This window comes from Suricata suricatta, chromosome X, assembly GCF_006229205.1.
Source record: "Suricata suricatta isolate VVHF042 chromosome X, meerkat_22Aug2017_6uvM2_HiC, whole genome shotgun sequence".
Lineage (NCBI taxonomy): Eukaryota > Metazoa > Chordata > Mammalia > Carnivora > Herpestidae > Suricata > Suricata suricatta.
The window spans coordinates 72,203,742-72,225,576 of record NC_043717.1 but is presented as its reverse complement, the minus strand read 5'-3'; the positions used below and the strand labels follow the sequence as shown (position 1 = coordinate 72,225,576).

The window sequence follows — 21,835 nt, the reverse complement described above, 5'->3', positions numbered from 1 at the left end:
GTAATGATGTATCATAACAACCGCCTCATAAAGTCTTTTGAGAAGGTGGGATGCCAGGTGAAGGTAAGTGGTTAATGTTTCTTTGTCATAGAAGGCTGAAGATGAGGATTTAAAATTTGCAGAGGAGTGTAGACTCACTGATGGCTCTTACCCCCATCTTACAATGGTTGTTAAATCTGATCACCGGACTCTTACCTACCGGTGAGCTGTCTTGTGTTGAAAAGCCCCTTATACTTCTCATTCTTCACAGCTGTTAATCCGGGAACTTTACTGAATGCATTTTCTAGGTAGCTGTTGAGAAGAGAGAGAATTAGAACACCAGTGACTTTGCCACATGTGTATCAGCTTTTTAGTGCCCTAAGGCAGCTCTGTCTACTTTCTTGGGGAGACAACAAGACCTAGTAGAAGTTACATAAAATTTAGTGCTTGAGGACCAGGATTTGAGTTCTGGCTTTTCCACATAAAAGCTGTATAGCTGTAAAAGCTATATTGTTTAATTTCTCTGAGGCTCGTTTTCCTTCCCTGTAAAGTAGAAGCAACAGTAAATAATTTTACCTGCTCTGCCTGCTCCACAGCTTAAGGAGTTGAGAGATGGAATAAATCCTGTGAAAATATTTTATAAACTGAACTATACGAATATTATCACCATCGTTAATGTTTTAATGACAATTTCAAGTGGTAATAACCATAAGCATCCCGTCCGGTCCTCTTGTACACCTAAGATTGCTAAAACACAAAGGATGATAAGCCACTTTGTATTATGGAATAGGAAAAAGTTCTGTAAGATCCACGGTAGCTAGTTTACAGCTTAGGCTGATTTTTATTATTATATCATCTTTTTATGTAGAACTCATATTTATATGCCAGTCTAATTACACCTTGATTTTTTGAATCCCAAAATCTCTTGTATCAGCTTATAATTAATACCCATTGCAGGTCTCCTCCTTTTAGTAATTTTTTGGTAGTCTACCTAATGTAAAAATTATTTATATGACTAAAGTGTGATATTTACATAGCATCCTTAAAATCATTTTTTTCAGATGAAGTTTGGTTTCCTTTCCCTAGAGCAGTAGTATATAGCCTTGATTTTTTTAGCATTGTCATTCTTTGTTCAAAGGAAATCCTATGGCAATTCCATAATATAAAACATATGAAGGTAGAAGTAATGTCGGTGAAGCAGAGATGGCCACTAATCCCTGGAAAATCCCAGAGAATCTATGGATCATGTGAAAAAATCTCTGCCTTAGAATTTGTCAGAGGTTCCAGTTTGATTTAATATTAGCAGTCCACTGAAGTGCATTTTGAGTATTTATCTAGATGTTGCTGTACTTTCCTTGCCTTAGAATGTTATGTAACCTTTTTATTGCTGTTTAAGATCAAAAGGAGATGCCTCATACAGTCAATAATAATGTAAATGTTGAAATTAATATTTTTCTTCTAAGCCAACCCATGGAGAAGGTGTGGGAGTAATTGGAGTCATTGAGTGCAATTTCTTAAAACCTGCCTACAACAAACAAGACTTTGAGTACACCAAGGAGTACCGGTGAGTCACTCCGAACCTGAGGTATTTCTGATAGTTTATTCAGGTATGATTCTGTTTTCGAAACCTCTAGAATCATCTCTGAAAACCAGCCAGATAAGTTAATTTCAGAATTCTTTCCATTCACTTTTCCAAAATTAGAGATGAACTATTTATTTATTTTGAGAGAGAGAGCGAGCGCCAGGGAGGGGCAGAGAGACAGGAAGAGAGCATCCCAAGCAGGCTCCACCCTGTCAGTGCAGAGCCCAACGTGGAGCTCCATCTCATGACCCTGTGAGATCCTGACCTGAGCTGAAATCAAGAGTTGGACCCCTAAGTGACCAGGCCACCCAGGCACCCCCAAAAGATTTTCTTGAAGCCAATGAACAGATTGAGAGGAAAGCAGCAGGAAGGACATGTGTGTTTTCATGGAAGCATCTAGATTTCATAGGTAAGACTAAAAATGAATCGAAAAGGAATTTGACATTGAGGCTAAAGCAGCAAGGATATTTTTAGGAGACAAAAAAAAAAGAGTTGATAAAGTCAGGATTTAATAGTTTGTTGTACAACTTTTGGGGAGGGATGGATTGTTCATTCCTTCCTTCACCAAGTATGAGATATCTTCTATGTGCGAGATACTAGAACATAAGAATGAAAGATAAAAAACCTTGATGCCTATGAGCAAATGGGATGAGATATATGAAGATCAGAAACTTAAATACTTATAAAATAATTGCTTCAGTGGGGGATACATGCAAAATGGGAAGAGTCTTTAAATACGCCTAAAGGAATCAAGCAAGGCTTCACAAAGCAGATTATATCTGAGCCTAAACTTGAAGGAGAACTTGGAGTTTGCTAGGTGGACGAATAGGGCAGGGACTTCTAAACGGAGGGAAGTATATGCAAGGGCACGGAAGGGCAGGGGGTGTCCTGGGAGTATGGAGGAGGAAGACATCAGGACTTTTGTTGCTGTTTTCCTTGAAGCCTCAATAGCAGATTTTAGAGTGGGGGGGGAAAGTATTTCCCCAAATCTCTTTTGGTTTGTACACAAAAAAATGTAATAGAATTAGTTAAATGTTATACTTTAATTTATCGGCAACCACAGGAATTTTAGGTTTAGTGCTTGAAAAAAAGACAGCTGTTTGGATGGCCACCCCAAGTTAATTTCAGGGCAATTGGTCCTTGATCACTAGGTTTGCTCAGCGGGTATGGTAACTACCTGCCCTCAGTTTAAGGAGAATGGCCTTTTATAAAGGCGAGTCTGGTCCATAATGGAGATCTTTGACTAAGACTTGACTCTTAAGAGTGAAAGCTTAGAAGTGACATCACTTTGACACATCTCTGAGCCATGTCTTTCTGTTTTTTGAGTGAAAGGAACAGTGACTTTCTGGTGATTAACCAAATAGTTAAGATTTGTGAAATCCAAATATTAGATATTAAACATTATTTAACATCTTAGTCATCTTCGTCACCCCCCTCTCCTTTGAAACTTTAGAGTTATTAGACCTTGGCACGTGATCTTTCATTTCAGCATGATGAGTCTGAGGTGATTGCCGGGGATTCAAATAGAGATAGTCCATAGACAGTAGGTTTATTTAGTTAAACATCTAGGATTTATGACTTAAGTAGCTTCATATCCGCTACACATTTTATTAAAAACAGGAAACTGTATGTACTGTCCTACATACAGAGTCTTTTGAGGATAATAAATTTTCATTACTCTTATCCCAGTTCTGGCATCATTTTCCTTTTTTGTACTCTATATAAAATGAAAATGTGTTTAGTTAAAAAAAAAATTGGGGGACTTTGAGAAGAGGATTAGAGAAGGCTGTCTGCTCTCAGCAACCCGTCCCAAGGGTATTGTAGATATCAAAACTGCAAATGCTAAAAGAGATACCAACCATCATACCGCTGGAATGTCTACAAACAAATCATCTGTAATATCACTCTTAAGAGTTGTGGATACAGATTTCAGCTGTGCTTATCAGGACACAACATTTTTAGAGTGAGTTTCAGCTGAAGAATTGTAATGAACACGTGCCCAGTGGGCAACTCCCTGCTGCATGGCACTGTGGCTGGGCTTTATGGAATTTTCCAGAGAAATTTAAGACATGGTTGCTGTCTTTGAGGAGCTTACAGTCTGTTTGTAATAATAAATGTCACAGACGCGAAACAATTTAGAAAGCAATAAAATGGCTGTGTGATCAATCAAAACTGAGTGATATGGCGTAGGAAAAAATGCCCTGATAGGACAGATAGGGCAAGGTTTTGGTAGAAGGTATGACGAGATTGTCTTGCAGGATACAGGAGTTAGAAATGGGGGTACGGGGGAAGGGAATTCCAGGATGGAATTCTACCATGATCTAAAGCAGTGACAAGAACTCAGAATGGTGACAAAATAGGCAGTGGGGATAAGAGATATAAGTAGAGTGAAGGGAAATAGAGTCAGATGGATAGAGTAGGACCATACCCTAGAGCAGAAGTTGACAGACTTTTCCTGTGAAGGGCCAGAAAGGAAATGTTTTAGATTTTGTGGGCCATATGGTCTCTGTCACTCAGTTCTGCTGTAATATGAAAGCAGCCATAGTCAATAAGGAACGAGCATGTCTGTGTCCCGGTGTGTGTGTGTGTGTGTGTGTGTGTTTTTAACAAAAGCAGGCAGTGACCTGAATTTAGCCCTCAGGCTGTAGTTTGTCAACGCGTGTCCTGGAGCCACAGTTCCCAAACGATGTGCCCAGCTGTACATAATGAATTCACAGGATATTTTAATTTTCTTAGGGAAATATTGTGATTGGCTGAAGACAACACTTATTTGGTTTTTAGAGTTCTGTACGTTAGATGTCCAGCACAGATCTCATTAGGCTAAAATTAAGGTGTTAGTAGGGCCACACTCCTTTCTGGGGGCTCTGGGGGGGGGGGATCCACTTTTTTGCTGTTTCCAGGTTCTAGAGGCTGCCGGCATTCCTCGGCCTATGGCCCTCTTTCTCCATCTTCAGAGCCATCAGTGGTGGGTTGAGTCCTTCTCACCTCCCATACCTCCAGTGACCTTGCTTCTGTTGTCACATCAACTTCTCCGATGCTGACTCTTCTGCCCTCACTCTTCTACCTTAAAGGACCCTTGTGATTACAGTTGGATAATTCAGGATAATCTCCCTCTCTTAAAGTCAGCTGGTAAGTAACCTTAGTTCCATCTGCAACCTTAATTCCCCCTTGCTGCAGAACCCTGATACTGTCACAGGTTCAGGGATCAGTGATCAGGACACAGACCACTTTGGAGATGACCATTATTTCACCTACCACAGCCTGCCTTCTGAGATCCACTTATATCTCACGTGAAAAATACTTTCACCCCATCGAAACATCCCCAAACTCTCAACTATTATAGCAACTCTAAGTCTAAACTTTCCTCTAACGGTCAGCAGCTCAGAATCCCCACATCTCGTCATCTAAGTCAGGTGCATCCTGGCATAAAATTCTACTCCATCTGTAGTTGTGTCCTTTTTATTTGTATTTTGCTCTCACAATATAATGGCAAGACAAGCATAGCATACCAGTTACAGATATTCCAGTTCAAATAGGGGAAAAAAATTGAAGGAAACCGGAGTCACAGGTCTCAAGCAATTTCAAAATCCAGTCCAGCTAATTCCATTAAATTTCAAGACCTGCGAATAATCTTCTGGGTCTTGTAGCTTCCTCCTATGAACTGAACACCCTGCCCTTTGGACTCATGGTTGCACCCTCAAAGTCATCTTACCTTTTTCAAGAAAGGTAGCACGTATTCGCAGCTGAGTCATCGTATCAGTGTGTTTCCTGACCCTAGAGTTTTGGAGGTCCACCAACCTTCTTTCAATTTCAGACTCTCTCTGTCCCTTCAGTCCAGTCTGGCAGTTTTTGTGCTAGGACCCCACTCTCAAGAACCTTGTGGGGCTCACGTGTATGTCATGGATCGTCATTTGGTCAGACAAGAAGCTCTTGACAGGTCTTTCCTTGATAATCCTATTTGTAATCTTGGCTTCTGCTGAGATGGCTGTGGCTATCTGAGTCACATGGTTAATCTTTTCAAAGAGCTTTTTGTGTGATGGAATACTCTGACCTTTTGATCTGAGATATTAGCAAAAGGTTTTCTAGCCACAGCCTTGACTTTTTCTCCAGAGCATGCTTTCCTGACCATGAATGTCTTCATTTTAGCATTTTTTGCAATCTGCATAGGCTGAGAATTTCCAAAATCATTAAAGCCCTGGTTCCTTTTTGTCAAATAGTTCTTTCCCAATCTGTTTGTTTCCTCCCACATTTTATGTCAGCAGTAGGACACCAGGCCATGCTTTCACCACTTTCCTTGGAAATCTCCTCTGCTAAATATCCAGTTACATCATTTACAAGTTCTGCTTTTCCAGAGAACTGTAGGACCCAATTCTGCTAAGCGTTCTTCCACCGTGTAACGAGAACCACCTTCCCTCACATTTTCCATCAGCATGTTCCTCATTTCCTTCTAAGCCTTCACCAGCAGCACCATTAACATGCCTAACTCTCCTAACCATCTGTTCGCAGTGATTCAGGTATTTTCTGAGGAAATCTGTGTTTTCTCTGTCATGCTCCTCACTGCCGCCTGAGCCCTCACCACAGGGCTGTTTAGAATCCATATTTCTACCCACAGTCTGTTCAGTCTAGAACCTAGATTACAATCATGGGAATTTGTGTCATGGTCCTCAAATTCATCCAGCCTCTACCCACTGCTCAACTCTAAAGCTGCCTCTGCATTTGTGGTTATTTGTCTCAGAGCACCCATTTCTAGGTACCAAAATCTGTTGCATTCCTTTTGTGTATACCCTATCTTTTTGAGTCTGGGTTTTTGGTGGTTGCTGTGATAAAAAGTAATACATGAAAGTCAGTGTTGAATAAGAAGTGAGGCAAACTTTCCACTTTCATTCCAAGGTTTGAGTAGGGGTTCAGTGCCCAAAAGGCATGCACACACACCCCATTAGTAAGTAATTGTGGCTGTTTAAGAATGAAATAATTTATTTTCAATTCATATGCATTGTTTTCTCAAATATAAACTACATTTTAGAACATAAATACCAACTAAATTGTTTAGACCTAATTGTTTACAGTAGTTAATGCCTCAGATGGTGAGACTTCATTGTGTGTTCTTGAGTAGGGGAGTGACTTGAAAGCAATTCTGTCTTAAGAATATAGTTTGTTATAACTATGTACTGCTTTGTGGTTTATAAGATCCTTTACATGAATCAGGTCAGCTGATAAATCTGGAAACGGTACAGGAAGAACTAAAGGCTATTTATTGGAGGGGTACCTGAGTAGCTCATTCGGTTGAGTGACTCTTGATTTTGGCTCAGGTCATGATCTCACAGTTTGTGAGATTGAGCCCCATGTCAGGCTCTGCACTGACAACTAGGAGCCTGCTTGGGATTCTCTCTCTCCTTCTCTCTCTACCCCTGCCCTGCTCGCACATGCATGTGGACACATGCACGCACTTTCTCTCTCAAAATAAATAAATTTTGAAGGCTACTGGAGTAACCAAGCTGTGAAGTGAACATCTGAAATAAGAATAGCTGTGAAGAAGGAAGGGTACAACAGATACTGTGAAGAAAAGTTCTAAAGGTTTTGGTGCCAGAAAAGGGATATAAAGGAGAGGAAAGAATCAAAGATCACTGCAAAGTCTCAAATATAGGACACTGGGATATTGGCAGGGTCATTGATAGAATTAATGAGTTGGGAAAATGAGCAGTTTCATGGAGTGGTGATGGTAGAAGCCAGCCTGGAGGAGGTTAAGACAAGAGAATGAAGAGGAAGTAGTGTGTGTAGACCACATATACCAGGATTGGGGAAGTAGACAGAAGGAGGATAACAGAACAGTGGAGTCAAGCCAGGGTTTTTTGAGAAGAACTGGAATTTCAGAATCCACAAGAACAGTATCCTGGTTGAGGAGGTGGTTTCGTGACTGTATACTTTTGTCAAAACCTTTAGAACAACACACTTAAAAAATGTATTTCACTGTCAATTTTACCTCAATAAATTTTACCTCAATCCATGAGAACAGAGCTTTAGTTTTGTTTTTAGTGAAGATTTAATGCACATGACATAGACATCACTGTGTGTAAGTGCACACTACAGATCGTTCAGCCATCACCACTACCTACCTCCAAAACTTTATCATCACCTCAAAAAGCAACCACTTGTCCGCTTGCAGCCACTCCACACTTCCCCTTCTCCAACCCCTAGCAACCACATAATCTACTTCCCTTTTTTCCCAGTTTTTTTATTGTGGTAAAATATTGTGGTAAAATAAAATTTACCAGCCTAACCACTTTTAAGTGCATAGTTAGGTGGCATTAAGTGTATTCATACTGTTATGCAACCATCGCCACCATCCATCCCCAGAGCTCTTTTCATCTTGCCGAACTGAAATTCTATGCCTATTTAACCATAATTCCCCACTCCCACTTCCCCCAGCCCTTGGCAGCCACTGTTCTACTTTCAGTCTCTACAGTTTTGACTACTCGAAGTATCCCGTGTAAGTGAGATCGTACAGTAATTTGTCTTTCTGTGACTGGCTTATTTCAGTTAGCATAATGTCTTTGAGCTTCATTCGTGTTGTAGCCTGTGTCGGAATTTCCTTCCTTTTTTAAGGCAGAATAATAATTACACACACACACACACACACACACATATATACATACACAATACATCTCGCTTATCCATTGGTCCATCAATAGATGGGCTGCTTCCACATTCTAGCTCTTGTGATTGATAGTTTGTTTAGTCTGATATAGTATAGACACCATTTCTCTCTTTTGGTTACTATTTATATGGAATATCCTTTTCTTTCCTTCTGCTTTCAAACTATTTGTGGTTTTTGAGGTTTTTATTTATTTATTTTGAGAAGGAGAGAGTGTAGGAGGGAAAGAGAATGCCAAAGAGGCTTTGCACTATCAATGCGGAGCCCAGTGTGGGGCTCAAACCCACAAACCCTGAGATCATGACCTGAGCTGAGTTCTGATACTTAACTGACTGAGCCACCCACGCGCCCCCTATTTGTGTCTTTTTTTTTTTATCTACACTTCATCTCCTGTAGGCAGTATATATTTAAGTCATGTGCGTTTTGTTTGTTTTACCCATTCCACCAATCTGTTTTTTGACTAGAGAGTTTAAACCATTTACCTTTAAAGCCCTTACTGATAAGGAGGGACCTTTGTTATTTTGGTCCATTTTCTATATGGCTTCTAAAATTTTTTTTTGTCCTTCATTTCCTCTATTACAGTCTTCTTTTGTGTTCAGTTGATTTTTTGTAGTGAAAGATCTATTCCTCTTTTCTTTTTGTGTATATTCTCTCGCTGCTTTCTCTGCGGCTACCATGGGATGCCATGATCTTGGGATCAGGATCAGCAAACAGCAGTCAGAGCGCAGATCTCTCGTATTGGGAGGCAGGCTCCTTTTGCCCATGCTGGCCGCTGCAAGCTGCTCTTAAAGTGTGTGCACAGCTGCCTGCCGTGGCGCTGTGTGTGGATGGGAGATGGGTAGCTACTGTTCTAAGACCTGAAATGTGTCAATTTACCATTCAAGCCTTCTCCAGAGTCCCATCTAATCTACTTCTTTTAAAAGTAGTTTTAAGATAGAATTTTAAGAGAAGACAAGTCGTTCTTCATCTGTGACTTGAAAGAAAGATATAAACATAAAAGTATGAAGGTTACTAGGTTGGAGGAGAAGAAGTGTTTGTGGGAGGCTCATATATAATAACTTTACTCTTTTTTGTGTAGTCCGAATCTAATTTAAGGTGGAGGTAAGGAAGAATTTTTTTAAGGGGAGACAAGGTCTACAAAAACCCTTGGAGAATGATCCAAAGAGTCCAAAGAATTTTTTTAATCAGAAATTTGTAATATATCAGGTGTGCACAACATGACATTAAATTGTGATCCTAGGTTCTAGGGGCACCTGGGTCCCTCAGTCAGTTAAGCATCCGACTTCAGCTCAGGTCATGATCTCTCGGTTGGTGGGTTTGAGCCCCATGTTGGGCTCTGCTGACAGCTCAGAGCCTGGAGCCTGCTTTGGATTCCGTATCTCCTTCTCTGTCCGCCCCTCCCCTGCTTGTGCTCTGTCTCTCTCTCTCTCTTTCTCAAAAATAAATAAACATTAAAATTTTTTTATTTACGGGGCGCCTGCGTGGCTCAGTCAGTTAAGCGTCTGGCTTCGTCTCAGGTCATGATCTCACGGTTCCTGGGTTTGAGCCCCGCCTCGGGCTCTGTGCTGACAGCTAGCTCAGAGCCTGGAGCCTGCTTCGGATTCTGTGTCCCTTTCTCTCTGTGACCCTCCCCTGCTCGCACTGTCTCTCTCTGTCTCTCAAAAATAAATAAAAAACATAAAAATTTAAAAAAAATTATTAACTAAATTGTAATCCTAGGCTCTAGAATTAAATAGGAATTAGTCACTCGAATTGGCAGTTTTTAAAAGCGAAGTTTAAAAAAAAAGTGAAATTCATCGTTTGAATTTCTACACCTTACATTATTTGACCCTAGGTTTACTGTTGTTCATTTGGAAAGAGAGATAAAGGAGAGAGAGCAAGAGCCAGAGCTGCGGTCCAGCCTCCACTAACAGATGTGTAGTGGAAGGTTGTAGGGGACTTTGTTGTCCATTGGTATTGTAACTTCTGTGATCCACATTTGAATGAAGAACTGCATAAACATTTTTAAGTTAGTATTTGATTTTTAATAGGTAGGATGCAGTATTTGATCCTCTGACTTTCAACTTGGGCCCTGAATTGTTTACCTGTAGTCATCTGAGAGTCTGAGCAGCTCCCCCTTCAACTTACCAGTATTTGGCTCTGTCTGAACTCTGCAGTTGAGTCTTCTGGCATTGTCGAGAATGTCGGCTCTCCCACCTCATGATTCTAAAAGCCCTGAAAATTTGAAGACCACAGTACTTCTTAGGACTTGTGACCATTTTATCTTTTCAACCAAAGTGACTAGTCAACAGTATGACTTCGTCATTTTGACATGTAATTTGCAAAGGCAGTAGATTCTCCTCCTAGTTCCTGAAAGTGTAAATGTTCAAATTTAGGCTAAATATTCTACGTTGTTGGCCTCTGTTAAATGGGAGCATCTCAAAGATAAAATTGTTCAACAGATCCTCAGCACTGACATGCTTCTTCTTGCTTTTTCTTGCAGGTTGACAATAAATGCCCTTGCCCAGAAGCTCAATGCTTATTGGAAGGAAAAGACCTCCCAAGAGAATTTTGAAACTTCAGCCATAGCCAGGCCAATACCGTGAGTAGTAACTATAGGATATTTAGTGTCAGGGGTTAACATCCATAGAGGAAATGGAAGGAACAAGGGTAAGATGGTGCTTTCACATACGAAGTTTAATTAACTAAAAATAGGAAATCACAGGTACTGTTTTCATCATTCTCTAGACCTCTTCTTTCTGGTTTAACACTTGTGTGGCTTGGGTCATAAATATGAAGAGTTTAGTACTGTCAGTTTATCCTACAGGCAGTGTGATATAGTGGAAGATAGTGACCATTGAAATGAGACACTCCAGGGTTGAAAATGTGGATCGGTTTAGTAGTTTGGTTGAGCTTGGATAAGTAAGTTACTTCACCTTTGTGAGAATGTGAAATGAGCATAACATTCGTAGCACAGTGCCTGGCATATAGTAGGTGTTCAGAAATTTTAGCAAACTTCCTTTCTCTTTATTCTTAGTGAACATTGTTGGACCTATACCAAAGCATTTGAGGGTAGAAGTAGAGAACCCAGCATACCCGGAAAGAGGTAGAATTTATCAAGGACGGGAACTACATACAGAAGTGTGGATCAGGATGACATACCTCAGTAAGCCAGGAAAGGAACATAAAACAGAGCATAGAATGCATAGCAACACATATATAATCTGTTACACCCCTATTATGACAAGGATTAGAGTATTAAAAGTTCATTTTGGCGTTGACACCCGTGGGTTTTTTTTTAATGGAAGTTATCAGGCAAATGTATGACACAAAATTTTGTTGTGGTACAACATGACTGTCTGTTGTGTAAATTTCACTCTAAAGATCTCTGTTCATGTCCAACATCTGTGGTTTTCAAAGACATGCCAGTGAGGACAAGAGGCCATTTTTTTTTGCCTTTCAAATAAGCAGTGATAAATGCCATGAAACAGATGTTCATATATTGCTAGATATGTGTGTGTTATTCAACTTTTCTGGGGGCAGAATTGTAATAATTATTACTCTTTATTGAGTACTTACATACCTGTCAACTGGTCTAAGCCCTTTACATGTATTTAGATTCATTGGATCATTACAACAACCCTGTGGAAGAGACAGATGATATTATTACCTTTTTACAAATGTGGACACTGAGATACCAAGAGCTTAAGTAACTTGCTCAAGATGAGACAAGTAGAAAGTGGTAGATACAAGGTTCAAATATAGGCAGTCAGACCCCCAAGCCCAAGTGCTTAGCCACGATACTTTTCTGGAAGGATACAATAGGGCAGTATGGTACAGCCCCTTTAACTACCTATTTATTGCAAACACAAGCTAAATGCCTCTCCTATCTGCCTGGATAAAAGGATCTTCCATAGTCTGACGTAGCCTGAGGCAAGGATTTGCTGTCTCTGATGCTTCTCTCCAAGGCAGTCATATTGGCATGCTTCTGCAGGCAACTCTTCTGTGCATCCACCGCAAAACCAAAGCCAGCGTGATCTTTCCTCTCCCCTCCCACTACTGCTGAAACTGCCCTTTGCTGTCTCTGGCTCTAAATAAAACAGTAGCTGTATGGAAATAGATGGACACCAGAGGTCAGCCGTGAGCTTAAAACTGAGAGGTTTCAAGGTTGGAGCAGCCCAGAGCTAGGAGATAAAGAAGCTATATATCCGAAACCACATACGAGTTCTCTATGTTAAAACAGACTTTTAAACAAGAAGAGGACATTGGGTTTGAGTGGTAGAAATATGAGTGCCATTTATTTTCTTCTTTGTATCTTCCTATATTTTCCAGTTTTTCTGTAATGAGGTGCTATTCTACTAGCTAGAAAAAAAAGCATTATTTAAACAAAATAAAGACTGAAGAAAAAGATATGAACTAAGACATAAAAGAACTCCATCACTCTATTGAAAATGGCCACTGTTCAGAGCAGTATAAATGTAAAATATGCACATCATGCTCTAAGCTAAATTACATATTTCTCAAACTGGCCCTTGGTGCCCCTACACCCTGTTTCTGTTTCTTTTCTCCAGTCTTCTCCCTCTAGTCTGCTTTTCACACCTTAGATGCTGACTATTTCTGTTCTATATGAGCCACCTCCTTTCACAGAGAAACATCTTCACTCTAAGGTGTAGGTAACTGGGTTATGCTTCCTGGCAGGGCTTTGAGGGGCTTTGTGTCTTAAGCATAGAACTCTGAAAGGATTTTACCTTAATTTCACCCAGTTGTTGGACTGAAGCCACCATTTCTAGTTATGAGATTTAATCACATTTATAGGACTTTTTAAGATTAATGTTGAGGATATCAACCTAATAAAATTTTGGTTGAAGTATCAACAAAGACTTTTGAATAGAAAAAAAGAGAGGACTAGGGAGTCTGCAGGGAAATGGGGGAGGCTTTTTGATATTGATGCTTCCGTGACTCCCACAAAGGCATTTTAAACTTGTTACACAGTTGGATAGAAGCAAATACAATAATTCTATGGGTTTTATTTCTTGGTAATACTGTAATATATATTCTTCCTACTCAGTGAGAATTAAAATGATGCTCTTTGTTGCTTAGAACAAGAGATTCTGGATAAATATTATTTACTTCCATAAATAATGGTAGCTTACCAGGTTAAGACTTGTTACTATTTTTCTTATCCATATCAGTATAATTCTTAGTTTATTTTTGAAGTTCAAGATGCATATTTTAGACATCCTAGACCATAACATTACAGTTCTAACACAATTCATATGTAAAATTTGATTCTTTCCTTTTTAGGGTGTGCCTTTCTAATGTAAGGGCACAGAGCTAGGATATACACAGTCATACTTCTGTTTCCTTCATTCAGGAAGATTCCTGACCAGACATGGGTACAGTGTGATGAGTGTCTTAAATGGAGAAAGCTTCCTGGAAAGGTTGATCCATCTACACTACCTGCAAGATGGTTTTGTTACTACAATTCCCATCCAAAGTACAGGTAAGGTTATTGCACCAGAGAAAATTCCCGATTTGTCTCTCGATTCTAAAACACCTTTAGAGAAACATTTTTTGAGTGCAGTTGATCTATAATATTACATGGCTTCCGCATGTATGGCATGAGTATAGTGACTCAGTAACTCTGTATGTTATGCTGTACTCACCACAAGTGTGGCTCCCATCTGTCACCGTAGGACACTATTACACTACCGCTGACTGTATTGCCCACCCCGTACCTTTTATTCCTGTGACTTATGCATTCCATAACTGGAGTCCCACTCCCTTTCACTCATTTTCCCCACTAAAACAGTTTTTCTGTCAAGCCTCTACTCGTCAGCCTGGCATCCAAGCCCCTTGCTAACTGATCCCACCCTTCCTATGCAGCCTTATTTTTCACTGTACTTAACCCAAATCCTGTGCTTTGGCCAGGCCTTTGGCTTCTGTGTTCCCAGCACACGCCCCGTTTATTCCCTCCTCCGTGACTTGATAGTATCATTCTCCTTGCTTACAGGGACTTTCTGCATTCCATCTGCCTCTCCAAATCATATCCATCTGGGAAGCTTAAGTATTTTGTGTGATACTTCCCCTGTTGACAATACTTTACAGTGATTTTATGCTAGCTTCCCATGGTATTTAATTCTTGACATTTGTTCACATACTGTTTTGTGTTTTTTTAGATGCTTTTCATATGTATATGCTTTGGCTCTTCAAGAGTTTGTAAACCATTCAAGAACAAGGGCTTTAAATTTCACGTTTAGTTGCTTTCACTCATATGCTTCCTATGCCTGAATCTATTATAGTACATATTTTACATTTAATGCCATTTGTTTATATGTCCCTTGCAGCATGTAACATCTAGATAGTGCCTGGCATGTCCAGGAGCTTTCATTTCAATATAACAAATATTTATTTGACTCAGTAGTCACAGAGATTCAGAATAATTATCCTATTTGCTTCAATTTAGCTGTGATTTTCTTAATATTTTTTCTGCATGATACACAGCAGGAGAAAAAAAGTAGTAAAACAGGGAATGCGTTTTAGAAAGAAATGTTTAAAGTGGAAGAAATTCAATAAATGAGGTCTAGGTCTGAAATGAGTAGGCATTCCTTCACAGTCTCCACAGGTGCCTCAGGACCTCTCCCTGGAGAATACCTGGGATCCTGTGATTAGAATATGGGACTGAGCACTTAGGAGGCTCATTTTGGACTCCTGTATCCTCTCTCAGTTTATACTCAGTCCGGGACACATAGCCTTCTAGGACACTGCCTCCTTATAAAATGGGTAGAATGGGCACCTGACTGCATTAGTGGGTTAAGCATCTGACTCTTGATTTCAGCTCAGGTCATGATTTCATGGCTCGTGGGATCAAACCCCACATCAGGCTGTGTGGTGACAGCGTGGAGCCTGCTTGGAATTCTCTCTCTCTCTCTCTCTCTCTCTCTCTCTCAAGATAAATAAATAAACTTTAAAATAAAACAAAATAAAATAAGATAGGTGTAACAGACTTGTGTTTATTTGTTCCTGTGATTGCTTTTGATCTTCGAATCCACTTTCTACAACTCCTTTTAGTGTTAACTCCTAAAATTCTCTTCCTTGCGCTTTACAGAGAGCAGATGTCTTTCCATTTACAGAATCCCCCTTTCTCTCCTCTTTGCTAATCTCTGTTGTGTTGGTTTTGCGGTGTAAGCTCCTAATCCCTTTTTGTTTCTCTCTGTCATAGCCTCTGATTTTCTTTTTCAGGCATCATTGCTAGTTTAGGTATTTTCATGCTTCTAAACTGCACTTGGGGAATTACTTTCTTAGTAAACAAGAGGCAAGAGACCAAGGTCCTACTCTCAGCAATAATCTCTTTATATGGGAACAGGTCTCTCTTGAAACTCACTGTGTAAGAGTAGAGATTATGCTTCTTGCTGTCCATCATAATAGGAACTTTGTAGCTGTCAAATGCTTCGAATGTTGTGGAAGAAGTGATATCCGCACCAAAACTAGTAACGCGGTGGTGAATGTCGTGGGAGAAAGGTGATACAGGCACCAAAAGTAATCAGAGGACGGTATGCCTTGAAATAAGAATTGCTACCTGTTAACTTGCACATGGGTTTTGTAATGTGGGTGGATTCTGAACTCTGTGATGTTAGAGGGTTGTTAACCTCAATGACCTGCCTTGTCATAGTTGTAAGGAAAGTAAAGGGTAAAACAGAAAAGCCCGTTTTGTATCCAAAAGATGATTTCTTCTCTGTACTGCAGGAGATGCTCTGTTCCAGAGGAGCAAGAACTCACTGGTGAAGACCTGTACTTGAACAAAGCTAAGAAACAGTTGAGTATACCTAAGGTTCTAGATCAGACAGTAGAGGAGCCTGACCCTAATAGGACAGGGGACCTTTGAGAAGAGAGGTGATTTTTTTTTTTAATTTTTAACGATTTCCCTCTCACTTCTCTGTTCTCCCAATTCTTTATTTCTGCTGATCATCTCCTGAGTGTCCAACTAGTGACTGTCTTTAGTCTCTCACTTTCCCCTCACCCTCGCTCTTTTGATGGGGCATTTGAATTCCCTCTTAAGTAGCAGAGTTTAGGAAAGCACCGTAATTTATTCAGTGAGGCCCACACTATTTAAATTGGATGGAACATTATAACCTAAGTCTGCAACTGGTAATCCATTTCAGACTGAGAAATTTCTTGAGGGAACTCAATAGCACTTTTCTCTTTTAGGGATCAAGTTCTTGAGAAGAAGAAGAAGCTGCCAGTGGACAGTGAGAACCACCAGGTGAGAGACTGTCTGTCCTCTTTCTTTTCTCACATGAAATTTTCCCCTGCAGAGGACATAGGTGGAAGGAAGCAACAGTCTTGAAAGCTCCATAGAAATCCTGAACCATTCCTTCTGGTGGTCTGTTTTCTGTTACATCTTTTGATTTTGCTTTTATCTGCTGTTACTGATGTTCAGATCACCAAAAATAGAAGAGCCAAATCATGTATTGCCCAGACTGGGATTCCATACTGATTCTGGACAGTGTGAATATCACATCCAATGTCACAGAATATTAGGGTTGGGTTCCATTCTCACACACGCTGCTCCTGTTGAGCAGTTTTTCCTCAGTCTCCTTTCTTCCAGGATTCAGGGGTGATTCCTTCCTCCTTCCTCTTGGGAAGAAGGGGTGGTTCTTTGTGCCCCTTCCCTCTCCCCGCTTTCAGGCTGGCTGGCTTTATAAAGACTCTGCTGTTTTGAATTTTCAGGAGCACTGTCTCTCGGACATGGTTGCCCAGCTCCGGACGCTGAAGGGTGCAATAAGGTTGGCCGTCCTCTCAGGGACACTCCTTTCCTGACAGCCACCATAGCACCCATGTATTTTCCCTACCCAACCTTGCCTTTCTGCATGATTGTCCTCATGACCCTCTTTCCCAGAGATATCTGCTAGTCGCATGTTAGATTCACCTTCTACCCACTCAGTCAGGGTAGGTCAGACTGGTGAGGATAGAGGCGATTTATTCTTCTTCTGATATCCTGCCGAGACCCGGGTATATGAATACACAGGTTTCAGACCCTAATGTCTTGGCTTAATAGTCTGATCTGGATATTGGGAGATTTCCTGGGACCGCCCTGTCCTCATTCAGTTTACCTTCCCATTACATTTCCTGCACCTTCATCATCTGTACTGTCTTCATAAGCTGGCTCTCCTACAGGATCTTAGATGCATGTCTCCGTGTGTGTGCACTGTGAATGTACATTAGTCTCGCATGCATTTCTCCAAAACCAGCACTGACACTCGCTGCAATACTTATTCCCTCCATCTCTGCCGGCCTCACAGATAGCAGAAGAGTGAAAACCCAGCCTTAAAACTGGGTCACAGGAGAGAATTAGGTGGTGATTAGGGGGACTGGGTTTTACGTTGTGGGTGGAATGACTCTAGGAGCCAATAAGTGAGTTGGGAGGTCTGTTGGTGTGCAGCTGATAAGGTTATAACTGAACCGGGTTCAGTGTTCTAGTGTACATTACCGCGCGCTGTTTGTCTTGTGTAGGAAACCAGTTTCTTTTTATTTGGCCAAGTGTTTTCTCCGAGCATCAGAAGGATTGACCCATCCTTTGGTGTTTCATTTGATTTGGGATTTTTTATGCATCCTTTCTCTCTTTGCTAGGTGCTCACCAATCCACTGAAGATCCCTGCTATTCAAGATATGGACGAATTGAACAATAAGACAACTGGCTATCAGGCAATCGAGAGTCCTAGCCAGCCTCCGTCTGTTGGAGAAGAAAGCAGGACAGCTTCTCTTCGGCTTAAGCCTCTGGATTCCAGTGTTTTTCAATTTTCCAGGTGGGTGAAAAGCATAGTCTCTCTTCAGTAGTGACCCTCCGGTCTGTTGACCTGTAGACTAAGTCAGTATGGTTATCATGTTTATGCTTATGTTTTTCCTAAGGCCTAGAATGGAACTCAGATGGAGGAACAGCATTTGGGGCTTATAGACTTCCGTGTTGTGTGTATTTCCAAGTTTTCGACATTACACCTGCTATGTCAAGTCTGTCTCTCTCTCTCTTGAGGTAGCAATCTGAAAAATTCTCATTTATGTTTTGCGTGTTCACATTATGTTGGGAACTGCATGAGTGAAATAACGGCCATGAGAACTCTTTGAAAAGCATAATGTGCAATCCAAATGTAAGGGAATGGTACCTAGATCAGCATTACTTCTCTCCTTATGATTGGTCCTATGGGGCCCCATAGACCTAATACTTGTCATTCACATATAAAAAATAACCATTAGTTTGTGTCAGTGTTGGTATGAGTTTAGTTTGGGGCCTCCCATGTCCATCTTCTAGCACCTCCTTGGTACGATTTTGTTAGTCTTTATAACAGGAAGAAGCACACCTTTTCTTTCTCTTAAATAACAGGAGTGTTTGAAGCTGAAAGACATGACTGCCCCTCTACTACCATGAGACTGGAACTCAGGACTCCTAATTATGACTTGTCTTCTCCTCTCTGCTATGCTTCTCACTTCTGGCAGGGCCAAACCATGAGGCAGGTACACAGTTGCTCTCTAAAAGTAGAAACTTCTGCAGTCATCAATAATGTGATGATTATATAATGGATTGTTTTCTTCTTAGTTGAGTCTCTTCAGCTTCTCATCTAGCCAGACATACATCTCTGCATTTGTGCAGGTCCCTATTCTGTGATTCTTCCACAATTGAACACTGTAGGTACTTAAAGAACTGCGTGACCCCCCACCTACCCTCCACCCCCGAACATGAGCAGAAAGTCCCAAGAGGAAGTAAGCTATTAGGAGCAAAACAACATAACACTAAGGGAAGTAAATGAATATCTGTATGAAATCATCTAGAACAGTGCCTTGGAAGATAATAGGTACTCAGTAACTAATATTAAATCTGAGTCATACTGAAGGAGCAATTTCTAAGATTGAACTGTGCCACAGAATATAGTCCATTCAGTCTCAGAGCCTTGAGTCTAATTTGACTCTGTTCCCATACATCATTTTCCAGCTCCCATTTTACGTTGGGAGGGATAGACAGTAAAGCGTCATGTGTTTTCGAAGCACATTGTTATCTCTCTACTTTGGTCTCCTTGAGACGCTCACACACCCAAATTGCCACTGACGTATCAACATTTCCTTGCCCTTGAAGACTATTCTTTCTCTGCTGTGACGGCTTTTCTTTTTGCTTCAGTGTTTGTTTTGTTACTCTAGAGTGATTTCTGGTAATCTGAAGGAGACTGCAAATGCTGATACCTAGGTGTTTTTTATGAATGCAGTATGGCAGTATGTCCATTGGGTGGCATACTTCATCAGTCTTTAATGGGATTTCTGTATGAGTTCTTTCTGGAGCTGCTGTATTGAGATTTGGGTTTTGGCTATAGAGGATAGGTAGAGTACTTCAATCATGTGTAACTTTAATTTGACGATAATATTCTTTCAAGGGAAAAAGATACGTGATCATTGCTGCTGCTAATGTTATGTTTACGTAAGGTCAGTAAAATGATTATGTCATTTTCAGCTACATGTATAAAGGGATTCAGATTGGTTGCAGAATCTGCCTTTTTATAGGAAAAAATGAAGGTACACAAGAGTTCAGTCAAATTTACAAGGTTTTCTTGGCAAAACAATGTTTGAAATAATAGGTTTAGTCAGGAGTTACACATGTCCCTGTTATCAAAACCTAAAGCTGATAAGGCTCCTTGGGTCATGCAGTACAGCTCTAGATAAAATAAAGCCTACACTATCCTAGAGAGGTTTTAAAAGTTCTAGCAGGGTACAGGGCCCCAGAGGTGCCATTGGAAATACCTTTGTGAGTTTTCACAAACTAGCAAGGGGATGGGAGTACTTGCAGTAAAGAATAGGTTCACCCAGCATGTAGGCAGGCATAATCATTTAGCTTATTTTTGTTAAAGAAAATACTCCTTTTTTCTTTATTCATTCTGCATATATTTGAGTGCTTGATGAATGAAAGGCAATGTTCTTTTTTGTTGTTTGTTTATTTTTGAGAGAGAGAAAGAGAGACAGAGAGAGAGAGAGAGAGAGGAAGAGTCCCAAGCAGGCTCCGCATTATCAACACAGAGCCCAGCACAGGGCGAGATCTCACAGACCGTGAGATCATGACCTGAGCCAAAATCAAGAGTCGGACACTCAACTGACTGAGCCCCCCGGGCGCCCCTGAAAGGCAATGCTCTAAGGCAGTAATGGAGTAAAAGATGAAGGAGCTTATGGTAAAGCTATATATGTGAGGATCTCCAATATATGCTATTTTTCATATGTGTGATACAAACTTAAAGTCTAAAGGATCCATTGGCATATGAGAAAAGGAGAGAATTCGTACCTGTAATTTATTTAGATATTTAGAGATCCCTTGAATAAACAGTATGTCAAAGGCTAATTATAATTAGTGCATGTTTTAAAAGGATAACAAAAAATACCATCCAAATGACACTGTGATAGTTGAAGAAGAGGAAGAAAGACATTCTAGTACGTTTAAGGGAATATTTGAAACAACAAATACAGGTAGAAGTAGAACAGTTTGATAAATTAGTAAGGTCGATTCAGCCGCTAGTATTAATATTTTAAAAGATGATTTTTGAGAGCAACTTCCAGAACAGAGAAATGAGGAGTGTGATGGACTCTTTCAAGAACAAATAACAATTTAACTGGAAAATATTATTGAACAGAGCAAAACAATCATTCAGAGTTCCTAGAAATTGTCCTAGAAGCAATACAGCACATAAATATTTATTCAACAAAATCTATGAAATTGCAGAAACAACAGCAACAGTCTTCACTATTTAGCTTGCTCTTACCCACCTTCAAGCTGCATTTTACAAAAACTTCTCGGGGAGCTCTAATCCAGGTGAGAATGGTCAAGAAGTTGGCGGTTCTCCCTTTCCCTAGCCCCCAGCCTACAACTATGGTTTCACCTGGGAGGGGCAGGCTTCTGACACTTCTCATCGCCCCCCCGCCAGTCGTGCTGAAGCTCTATTCCAGGCAGACTCACAGCCCCTACTCAGGGGCAAAGCACTCACCTCGGGACAGTATATTGACAATCCTGATCTATTGCTCTAGCCCCAGCTTGCTTGTGGGGCAGAAGTTCATGCCTGAAGAAGCAAGCCAAAAAACCTTACCCAGCTCCCATTCATAAAGAAAATTTTCTTTTCTTTATGCCACTTCTGCACAGTGGAACTGAGGCTCTGCTTAGGGAAAGAGGAGCTGACTTGATGTGGAACAGATCGTGGAGACTTCCATTCCTAAAAGCATTGTCAAAAATAATGGGAGGGACGCCTGGGCGGCTGAGTCAGTTGAGCGTTTAGCTCTTGATTTCGGCTCAGTCATCATCCGAGGGTGGTGGGATTGAGCCCCACGTCAGGCTCTGCCCTGAGTGTGGAGCTTGTTTTAAGATTCTCTCTCTTCCCCTCTGTTCCTCTCCCCTGCCCTGCCTGTGCTCTTTCTCTCTTTCTCTAAAATTAAAAAAAAAAAAAAGGAAATCTTGGTGAGCAGTAATTAAGAAGACACTCGGAGCTCCATGATACAAGTTACAACAAGCAAGATGACTGAGCAATTAGAAGTTTGATAACAGAGAATACCAAGGAAAAAGTCAGGAAGACTGGGATGGTGGTCAGCCCTAGGATTAGGAAAACTGGGCATAAGCCCAAGGCTTC

General features: G+C 40.7%; 1 protein-coding gene across 2 annotated transcripts in view; it reads left to right on the top strand.

Annotated features, from left to right (window-relative positions):
* Window positions 1-21,835, top strand: part of MORC4 (MORC family CW-type zinc finger 4) — a 51,582-nt gene that overhangs the window by 19,324 nt on the left and 10,423 nt on the right. For both annotated transcript variants that reach the window (XM_029929993.1, XM_029929994.1), the window contains exons 8-14: window positions 1-63; window positions 1,443-1,543; window positions 10,696-10,794; window positions 13,567-13,695; window positions 15,939-16,007; window positions 16,401-16,455; window positions 17,823-17,998. The exon at window positions 1-63 is cut by the window's left edge and continues 24 nt beyond it. In XM_029929993.1, coding sequence (XP_029785853.1) covers window positions 1-63; window positions 1,443-1,543; window positions 10,696-10,794; window positions 13,567-13,695; window positions 15,939-16,007; window positions 16,401-16,455; window positions 17,823-17,998 — 692 coding nt within the window. The remainder of the gene's footprint in view (window positions 64-1,442; window positions 1,544-10,695; window positions 10,795-13,566; window positions 13,696-15,938; window positions 16,008-16,400; window positions 16,456-17,822; window positions 17,999-21,835) is intronic.